Source organism: Salvia hispanica, chromosome 4 (assembly GCF_023119035.1).
Source record: "Salvia hispanica cultivar TCC Black 2014 chromosome 4, UniMelb_Shisp_WGS_1.0, whole genome shotgun sequence".
Lineage (NCBI taxonomy): Eukaryota > Viridiplantae > Streptophyta > Magnoliopsida > Lamiales > Lamiaceae > Salvia > Salvia hispanica.
In genome coordinates this window covers 38,888,350-38,899,725 of record NC_062968.1, presented here as the reverse complement: position 1 = coordinate 38,899,725, position 11,376 = coordinate 38,888,350, and the positions used below count along the sequence as shown (strand labels likewise).

Below are 11,376 nucleotides of genomic sequence, written 5' to 3'. Positions count from 1 at the left end.
ATAACTTTAAGAATAAAAAAGAGAGAAGGAGAAATATAAAAAGGAAAATGTATACCAACAATGATGAACTTGATGTTGGTTAAAAATGTAAAGGCGACTGGAAAATTGCTCCAAAGGAATAAAGGGGAGAGAGTGGAGCAAATTAATCAAAGAAAATATTAAGATAAAGAAAAAAGAAAGTAGAGAAAGCGATTTGAGGATGCAACACATTCAGATTTTACAGAGAGAGAAGAGAAGAGAGTGTGTTGTAAATTGTAATGCGTGATTTGCTTTTGCTTTCATTTCAGACAGGAATCTTTTGAAAATCTAAAGCCACTCGCCAACACACGAAAAACAAAATTCTAGTGAATTTTTCCTTTTCTCCTTTGATGTGTCTGAACGAATGAAAAACTGTAATACTCCCTCACCAATTAATTTGAGGTATTTCTATTAGGCATAAAAATTTAAAAATTATACTCTCTCCGTCCCAAAATAAGTGACCTACTTCTTTTGGGCACGAGATTTAAGGAATGGTATTTAAATAAGTTAAAGTGGAGAGAGTAAAGTATGAGATAGGGAAAAGTAGAGGAGAGAAGAAAGAATAAAGTAGGTGGAGAATAAAGTAAGAGAGATGACTTTTTGCTAAAAATGGAAATAGGTCACTTATAGTGGGACACCCCAAAAAGGAATACAAGTCACTTATCTTGGGACGGATGGAGTATTAAATAAATTAAATAAAAATTAAGCAAAAGAATAATGAAATCTAAATATGAGAGATAGTAAAAGATTGTACTCTACTCCTTTGTCTCAATTAAGATGATATACTTTTATTTTAAGTGATTTTCTCCCTTTAATTAATACTCTCAACCATTTAGTACTATTAAATATTCATATCTCTTTCTCTATTCATTTAATACTTATGCATACTCTTTAACCCTCCAATTAACCACGTTAACCAACGACTCTTAAAATCTCGTGCTAACTAAGAAATATGTCATTTTGGTCGGAACGAAGAGAGTAGTTAAAAAAAAAAAAAATTAAGAGTGATCAATATTTGTTTTTTGTCTTAAAAAAAATAATTCAATTTAATTGACACATCTCAGAAGCACAACTCATCTTAGTTGAGAAGTACATACAAAATTTTTTAAAATATTTTTATGTATATAAAATAAATTTAAATAAGAATATGAGATAGTCGAGTAGACTGGAGAGAGATGATAGTAGATTATATAAAGAGAGAGATGATAGTAGATTCAGTCTCGCAATCTCTCCCCTCTTTAATTTGATAGTTTCATCTCTCAAGTCTCAATACACATCGCACACATTGTGCAATGCAATGTTGCCGGCGTAGGTTACTAACATGAGCGGGGGGTGCACAGCATCAATCACTCACTCCATATGAATACCACCACTTGTGCAGACCCAACTGCGCCCCCACCTCCGCAACCGCCGCGGTCATCCTTCAGCTGCGATCGCCACCCCATCGAGCAATTCACCGGATTCTGCCCCTCCTGCCTCTGCGAGCGCCTCACCACCCTCGACATTTCCTCCTCCAACACCCCTTCCTCCTCTCGCCGCCCCTCTTCCGTCGCCGCCGCCGCAATCAAATCCCTCTTCTCATCCACTTCCAAACCCAAACCCTTGAAATCCACCACCTTCATCCCCGAACTCCGCCGCTCTAAATCCTTCTCCGCATCCAAGAATGAAGCTTTAGGGCAGCTATCCTTCGAGCCCCAGAGGAAATCCTGCGACGTTAGAGCTAGAAGCTCTCTTTGCACGCTCTTCTCGCTTGACGAACCCACTAAAACTGGCATTACTCACAACAATCCAACCTCTGCTTCCACCCTTCCTTCTTTTTCATCCAATCCAACCCATCAAATCAGCAAAAAAATCGAATCTTGCGTAGTCGGAGAAGTCCAAAATGGGGAAAGTTTTAGAGATTCTCAAATTGTAGAGGAGGGAACAAGTATTGCATTCGTGGACGACGAAGGAGATGAAATTAGGCCTGTTCAAGATTCCCATTTGGAGGGTTTGAGAAAATCCGTGGAGTTAAGCTTAACTAGCGGCGAAATCGTGGAGGAAGTGTTTAGTTTGAGTACCATGAAGGATCACATAGATCTCAATTCTCAGGAAAAGAAGAGCTCAGGAGGGAAAATCTGGGCTGCTGCATCTGTTTTCAGCAAGAAATGGAATAACTGGAGAAGGAAACACAAGGTGAAAAAACAGAGCAATGGCGAAAACCTTGCTACATTGCCTGTCGAAAAGCCGATTTCGAGGCAGTTTAGGGAGACTCAGTCTGAGATTGCTGATTATGGATTTGGGAGGAGATCTTGCGACATCGATCCTAGGTTTTCTCTTGATGCCGGGAGGATGAGCTTTGACGATGCACGATACTCGTTTGAGGAGCCTCGTGCATCTTGGGATGGCCATCTCATTGGGAGGAGTTTCCCGAGAATGGCGCCTATGGTCTCTGTAATGGAGGATACACGCCCTGATATGCAGATTCCGGTGGAGGAGCTTACTAAGAAATGTGGTGATGATGATGAAGGTGTGCCCGGTGGATCATCGCAGACGAGGGAGTACTATCTAGATTCTTCTTCCTCGAGGAGGAGGAAGAGTCTTGATCGATCTAGTTCGATTCGGAAGAGTGTTGTTGCTGAGAATGATGAAGTTAAGGTTTCACCGGTGGCAAAAGGATTGGACTTGAGCTCAAACTCTGTGAGAGATGATCTGTCTGAGACGTTTGAGTTGAGCAGCGGTCTCAATCCAAGCGAGGGGAAGGAGGAAAAGAAGTCGAGGAGATGGGGCTGGAAGATTTGGGGGTTTATACAACGACGGAATGGTGTGAGCAAGGACGAGCAGGATGATAGGGCAAATGGGGTGGAGAGGTCGCTGTCTGAGTCGTGGCAGGGGAGAGAGGGGAATAGGAGCATGTTGAGGAGCAATAGCAGTGTGAGTTGGAGAAATGGGAGCAACATTGAGGCTAGTGGTAGGAGATCGAGTGTGGAGGGGAAGAGGAGGAGTGAGTTCATGGTGGAGAGGAATCGGAGTCGTAGTGGTAGATATTCGCCTAAAGGCATTGACAACGGGCTCCTCCAGTTCTACTTGATGAGGGGCGGGGGGCGAGGAGGGGGGATGGGGAAGATCAAGCCGGCAAACTCGCAGCCGATTGCAACAAGTTTGCTGCACCTCTACTAAGATGGCTTCTCTGCTATGTTGCTCTGCAATTTAGGGTTGGTTGGGAGCATGTTCATCTGTGTAATCACATCAGTTATATTGTTGTTTGCTATGCTTTATCAGATTACTATGGAGTTGGTTTCTTGCAGTAATTAGAATTTCTCTTGTTTTGGGTGTCATAATATGATCTTGGTTCAATCTTGGAAGTTTGATACTACTATGTTTCAAGGACTCATTGTATGTTTGACTGGTGTTGTGCATTATATTCTCTTTTCTTTTTCTTTAAAATGAAAATAAATTTAAAGGTCATCGGGTGCAGAAGCAAATAAATATACTCCTTCGTTCAGTGTTACAGTGAACTCGAACCTGGCACCTTTGGCCACATAGGTATCATATTCTCTTTCCTTTTTTCTTCTTTGAGCTGTGTGCTTTACAATTATCTATCTGCTTTTGTGATTTCAGATTTACAAAGGCGAAATTTTCGGAAACATGAATATGTATAAGCTGATGGCCTCTCGAGTCTCAGGTCTCATTTTCATTTGTATTTTGTTGCATTCGCAAGTCTATCTTAAGCTATAAATAAAATACTTTCTCATTCCCAGCTAAAAATGATATGAAAAATGGTATGAGTATCTTTTTTTTTAGTTTGTCCTATATATGAAATGACATAGTACATTTGTTTTTGATAATAATATAGCAATTTTTTTTATATAGAATAGAACTAATGTACTCAAACATTTTTTTTCTCCAATTATAATATGTATCTCTCCCCATTTAATACCAACATTTTTTTTTTCTCACTAATCGTACTTCATACGTTCTTTGAAAATAGAAATTCTTTCATTTTTGGAGCATCTTCTAAAAATAGAAACCTTTTACTTTAGGAAGGTTCTTTTTAATAAGTTGTGATTTCCTTCTCTCAATTTAATACTAACATTCACATTTTCCTCTCTAATTTACTATAGTATATCAACTAATGATTCATAACTTCATTGGCTATGAAATATGTCATTTTAATTGAAATGAATTGAATAGAAGTTTGTAAAATAAAATAAAATAAAATAAAATAAAATAAAATGTGAAATGAGAGAGATGGTGGAATCGAATTTGGGAGGTGATTATGTTAATGATTTTTGGCAATGATTACTGTCAAGGAGGACTCATTGTTGTTAGTCATTATCATAGGAACAAAGCAGAGTGGGCAATCCACCAAAAAAAGAGAAACAATAATTTGGTCGATGCAAAACTTTCAAAATGGACAAGAAAATTCTCTCCAAATTTGTACATAATTGACTTGGTACAAAGGGAATGTCTCGTTGACAGCATCTAAATTACATGCGTGAATATATATAAGTATATAACAGAGCCGATGTGTTGCCACTTGACTCTTGAGCATTCACATTTCGGAGAGGCTTCCCGCCGAGCCGCAATTTTTTTTTTTTTTTTTTTTTATTATTATTATTATTATTAGTATTATTATTATTTTATTTTTATTTTTTTATTTTATTTTATTTTATTTTTTATTTTATTTTTTTTTATTTTATTTTTTATTTTTTTTTATTTTTTTTACCATATTGCAACTCTCATAAAGTCATACTTCCTTCGTCCCGGCTAAGATGACACATTGTTTAGCCGGCACGAGATTTTAGGAATTATTAGTTAAAGTGTTTAATTGGAGAGAGAAGGTGGGTGTAAGTATTAAAGTAGAGAGATAAAAAAAGATGAATATTTTAATAGGAGTGAGAAAAAGTGGTTGAGTATATATTAATTGGAAAGAGAAAGTAACCAAAAAAGGAAATGTGTCATCTTAGTTGGGACAAACTAAAAAGGAAAACATGTCATCTTAAGCGGGACGAAGTGAGTAGTTCATAGTGGACATTTTCTCCTTACGCTTCTTCTCATGCTTCTCACATTAATTTGCACTTTTGCAGTATTTATTGTTTTACTTGTAAATTGAAATATGAGATGGACTAATATATAACAACAAATTGCTTCATTAATAATCAAATAAAATTACAAATCCTAAATATTCTAAATTTAAATATCACAAATATAAAAAAATTAAAGATAAAACAAAGATCGATCAGCGCATCATAATGTTCAATCTTCTTAGTGACTATGTGAATCTTCTTAGTGACTATGTGCACCATGACATTGTGTATTTAAAGCCAATTCGGGGTCATAACCGACGTATCATTGGCTACCAGGTGGTCCATATGTTGGAGGCTCACAATAAGGTTAATGTTTTCAAAAGCCATCGAAATCCTATCAATAGACAGGTTGGGTGGGCTGGCACAATACTCGCACTTCCTAAGGAGATGGCCTTCACTTCCCTTTTCTCTTCATCGTTTTACTCCCCGTCAGACTGCTCTGGTTGCCGAGCAATGACATGAAGGTATCGGGCTCCTCCTCTACCTGATTGAGGAAGCAGCTCCACTGCTCGCGGAGTAGTCGCAGTGGTCGAAGTTTTGTTCTCTTCAACGCACCACTTCCAGCCTCTGACCCACTACTGAATTTGGGGCTCCTTTGGAGAAGTTGACAAACGTCGAAGAACTTAAAGACCTTCTCATCATTGAAGAAGACCTTATTCGGCTTCTGGGCAATGTCGGCCAAGTTGTGCCCGCTCGGCCACATCTTCTAGGTGTTGGCACTTGGCATAGATGCCGCCGCACTTTATCACGCCCTTTTTGAACCCGCGACCAGTGCTTCCTGAGCATTTCGTACTCGTGCTCGATATAGCCTCTCGGCCTCTGAGCGTTGTACTTCTTAGTAACCCGGTCCTATAATATCTGGAACATCTAGTTGTTCTCGATAATAGGGTCCTCAGAAACATTGATATAGAACCTCGTCAACGCTATCGTTAGTTCGGAGGTATACTTTCCAGACCTCGCCTCACTGGTCTTCTTACCCTGCCCCTTTTCCCCTTCCACAACTTGTTGTCGTCTCCATTTCACTTATTACATAGTCATAAGTGTTCACTCCCGCTATTTTGATAAATCTCACTCACCGCTTGTAAACCACCCCCACCTCTCCTCGCTTGTCGTAGCTTGCACCTCCACAACGGGCATTCCAAGAACCCACACCTCTTCCGGCGCCCGTCAGGACGCCCTGATGCATACATGGTCAAAATTAATTAGTTTTGTTTTCATTTTCTTTTATGAATCAGGATTTCCTAAAGTTTAAGCTATTCTGGTATTTATTTGCTTTCTTATTTAATTAGAATAAGTAGATGGAAATTTGTTCACTAATATTAATTGACTTTGATATTCTCTCCTTCTCCCAATTATGATTTCATTTCTAATTTATTTTCTTTAAGTTTTATTTATTTCTTATGTTAAGGATGCCTTTTGCCTATATAAAGACCTCATTGTTGGACTAAAAAGATATATACCTTTGATAATTAATATTGTATTGAGTTTTATCTCTCTCGAGTGCTCTCTTGAATTTTCAATTCATTTAGTTCTTTTATCCGACTTATCAAACGAATTTTTCACAATCATTTATGGTGTCATTCACTCCATATCACAATTTATGAACGGTTCATTCATACCCGTTGTGACGTCATTCATTAACCCTACCAGTCCACTGTATTCAATCCATCCATTCTGTTCTTAGTTGATTCTTCGTCGGTCTTCAGTTAAGCGATGTAGAATCATATCATGATCCTCCCCAAGCATCAAGCCAGTTGCTCATCCATCCCCAACCCGCCACAACATAGGGCGACGCCAATCCCCCCAATCCATTGGACTCGCGGCTCCCTCTCTTTCACTCTAATATGAATGCTCTAAGGGTCTCCACGCGTACGAGATAAAATCTAAATTCACAATTAATACTGCCAGTTTTGTAGTTAAACACAACAGCTAGAAATATCTATTTATTTTGTTATTCAACTAGATTTAGGAGTTGAATTCACCATTACCAGTATCCATGCATATTCCGATTTAATACGGAAACAATTCATAATATAATAGTTCTACAAAAAAGCTAAGAAATCTCTGTAAAACTCTACATATTTTTCATGTCAAGTGAATTATTCTATGTTTTTAATTCTCTATAGTAGAGGAATAGAGTGTAACCGATTGAAAAATGAACTCTTATTTTCTCAAACATTGACAAAATGATTTGTTGGAGTATGTATATATACTCCCTCAGTCTTTAACAAATAGACAAACTTGTAAACGGTACGAATTTTAATGTGCAATTGACAAAGTAACAGAGGGATGAGAAAAAGTATAAGAGATAAGGGAAAAAGATATTGAAAGTGACATTAGTTACTTGTGGGGTTCACATTAATAGTGGTGTGTAATTGGTTAAAAACTTTTCATATTTAGACTTAGTCTAATTTTGAAGATGACCCAAAATGGTAAAACTAATCTATTTGTTAGGACGGATAGAGTATATTATTTCATAGGCATACAACTAACTATATATAGCTGATGATTAACATCATATATTCCACAAACCAAGACCACTACAGAAAAGTTAGTACCATTATACTCCATTATATATTATACCTTTAATTAGCCTATTAAATATAAATGATATAGTTAGTAATAAGATAGGATAATGCACCTAAGACACATGCACAACCTCTAAATAAAAATGGATATTTATATATACTAGTGAAGGAATCCCAAGAATAAATATAAAGTTTGGCATGTTACTAAAGCCAGACAAAGGAACATAGCCAGTGAGAGATTTGTAGGAATATATTCTTGGGGATTGACAAATATTCCTAATTAACATATCTTTAGCCGATCACTTTGAATGTTTTCAAGGGTTGATTACAGCGTGATTCAAAATAAATAAGGAAAAAGGGCTTTTGCGGTGCTTACTTCTTTTTCTTTTCGATTATAATACTATTGATATTGCATGAAAATCATCACTGTGTGAATTCCTAATAGTGAAGGATTTCGAAAAAGAGAAATGTGGAGTTATATGAGCCTTTAATTTGCTTTTTGTTCAAGACTTTTCTTTTCTTTTTCGATTTATAAAGTGATCATTGATGTGACGGATAAGAGAGATATAAATTGGTAGAATCATAGAAAAGACAATTCTTGGGTTCTTTTTTGCTGTGTTGTATTTTTGGTTGTGTTAATTGTATGACAATTCATTTACGTCTAACTTAAAACTAGGAGTATATTTTTGGTCCCTATATTTGCTACAATATTTTTATGGTCCTCATTTTTTGATATCTTCAGCTTTGGATATATTATTGGTAGAAGAAATTTTGCATTTTTTGAGCCAAATAAACTCATCCCGATTTAATCAAATTTTGAACACTAGCAGAAAATAATAAGGGGCGAAAGAGTGAGTTTTGGGAGCAGGAATGGCCGACCGGGTCACACACGACACGACGTCTCCGGTGAGCGCCAATAACCGAAAATAACGACAGACGCATGCATTCTAGCTAAGTGTTTTGCTTAAGCTAATAAATAGTTTATTTGAGCCAAATAAACTCATCAAATTAAATCCCCGATTTAATCAAATTTTGAACACTAGCAGAAAATAATAAGGGGCGAAAGAGTGAGTTTTGGGAGCGGGAATGGCCGACCGGGTCACACACGACACGACGTCTCCGGTGAGCGCCAATAACCGAAAATAACGACAGACGCATGCATTCTAGCTAAGTGTTTTGCTTAAGCTAATAAATAGTTTATCTTTATAAGGGCGTCTTTACGAGCCAGTGAAGGATTGGGGTAAGAGAAATGAGTTAAGGATTTATTAAGCGAACAGATGGGCTTTCCTAACCTACATTATTATAGTGGGATTTTGTACACTATTTTATGTGGGCAAATTGATCAAATGATTTTATGTTTCAAACACGTTTTACGTGAAATATATTCAGTAATGTTTTGTCTTGACATGTTTTGTTTTATTGGCTTGTTACGGACTCAATTCCCACATCAGTTGTGAGAACAACTAGTGTGGGGTATATAGACTAAATGAGATCTCTCTCCTAATAGGATAGTCTTTTGGGATCTGTTCTCATGTTTGGTATGCATGTATCAATTGATGTTTTTATTGAGAGCCCAAACGGCTCAGAGAGGTGACCGGACAACGAACTCGTCGTGACCAACGAGTACGTTTGGAACCGACTCGAAGTGGTGGCCGGGCGAAAAATCCGCCGTGACCAACGTTGTTGTGACCAATGAGAACTCGGAATGGTGGCCCACGGAGTGATGGTCTGGCAAAAAACCAGCCGTGACCAACGAGGACGTTGGCCCTTAAAGGAGGGTCGAATGTTACAGACTCAATTCTCACATCGGTTGTGAGAACAACTGGTGTGAGTTATATAGACTAAATGGGCTCTCTCTCCTAACATGTTAGACTTTTGGGATGTGTTCTCCTGATTGATCTGTATTAGGACTGTATATTTGTTTGGTTATGCCAAAATATATAGAATGGAAATCGAATTCAGGTCTCGCCAAGGGCTGCAAACCCTGCTCAAGTTAGTGTACACATACATATTTGCGACCGTGTATTACCTTTCGAGTTGACCGGTCTACTGAACTTGTGGAATGTGGCCACATGCTCGGTTCACGTATTGGTTCAGATATTGTATTTTATTGAAAAACGGTTGCAGCTGACTTTTATAAAGTGAAAATATTTTAGTGTACTTGGGCCTTTTTAAAGAGGAAAACTCTAAGTTCATTTATTGATTGGCTTGACAAAGTTGTTTTTATAAAACGTTATTCCAGCATGTGCTCACTGAGTATATCAAGTACCAGCTCTGCATGTGTTTTAAAAAATGTGCAGATTGAGGTGGTGATGATCATGGTGGGTGTTGAGGCCGAGTGTATCCTTTGATTGTAATCCTCCTTTCTTCTTCGCTTCTCAGCTCATCCCCTAGTCGCGATCACCATGATTTCTATCCTTTGGAAGTGTAGTCGTGACATTATGAGCAAAAATGGCGGGTTGCATGATGAACGACAATGGCTGGAGGGCCAAAGACACAACGGTTGGGATGGCCAATAGTAAAGACAGTTAATTATAATGCAAAAAATAAAAGACACTAATACTTTAGAACTATATTGTATTGAATTGGATAATACTCCCCCCGTCCACAAAAAATCGTCCATGTGGACAACACGAGTTTTAATGAGAAATTGGTAAAGTAAGAGAGAGGGAGAAAAGGTGAGTAAAGTATGAAAGAACAACTTTCTATTTTAAAAAATGAGACTACTTTTAATGGACATCCCAAAATGACTAATAAGACTATTTTTCATGGACGAAAGGAGTAGTCTTTTAATTGTTACATGATCTTTTATTACTCTAACTTTAGTATGGAGGGAGAATTAAAACAAAAACTCGTGTTGTTTATGTCTATTTTTTTAGAATAGAGGGAGTATTAAATAAACTTAAAGGGTATTAATGTCACTTTTTATACGTAGTAGTTAAAACTAACAATTTTCTCTTCTCCATAAAATCACCTTAAAACTTTAAATTTACGTAACTCTCTTTATTTAAATTATTTTTTCGTAAAAAATATAGCAAATTAAAGGAAAGTTTATAACAATTCTAACGAGATATCAATTGCATATGTTGACGATGATCAGATGATAGAATTTTTATAATTTTCTTTTCAATTTTCGTATATGTTGATAAGCAGATTTTATATCAATAAATGCATCAAAAAGTTTCAATATAATGCATGCACAATATCAATAAAACTATATTGAAGTTTTCATATACGTGTTGAAATATTTATATCATTGTGTTGATATTTTTAATATAGTATGTTGATATCAGAAAAACCACAAAAAATTACTCCATACGTCCCATTATAAGTGAAGTGAAACATTTCTTTTTATGTCCCACTATAAGTGAAACATTTCTTTTTATGTAAAAAAACATCACTCTATCTCTATCTTACTCTATCATCTCTCCTACCTTTGTGTCTACTTTTTCACAATGATACTTTGTTCTCCCTTTAACAACTAAACATCACTGCCTACAACCATGTGCCCAAAAGAAATGTGTCACATGTAATAGAACGGAGGGAGTATCGTATATGACAGATTGACAATTTTACCACTTTATTAATAATTTATCTTCTACCTTTGGCCGCCATTAGAAGTCTCAATTTACCATTTTAGTTTGTCTGTCATTATAATTCCCGGTTCACTTTTACTATAAATAGTAGATAACTTATCACAATCTATTATAAAACTAATTTATTTAAATAGGTTCCACATTCCACTGTCTTTTTTCACTCAC

General features: G+C 36.8%; 1 protein-coding gene across 1 annotated transcript; it reads left to right on the top strand.

Annotated features, from left to right (window-relative positions):
* Positions 1-1,235: 1,235 nt before the first annotated feature.
* LOC125185402 (protein OCTOPUS-like) lies at positions 1,236-3,400 on the top strand. Its single transcript, XM_048081925.1, has one exon. The coding sequence runs from the start codon at positions 1,378-1,380 to the stop codon at positions 3,175-3,177; it is 1,800 nt and encodes a 599-aa protein (XP_047937882.1). The 5' UTR covers positions 1,236-1,377; the 3' UTR covers positions 3,178-3,400.
* The last annotated feature ends 7,976 nt before the right edge of the window (positions 3,401-11,376 follow it).

Excerpts from the sequence above, each read along its gene's own strand:
- LOC125185402 (XM_048081925.1), top strand. The coding sequence starts at position 1,378 with ATGAATACCACCACTTGTGCAGACCCAACTGCGCCCCCACCTCCGCAA.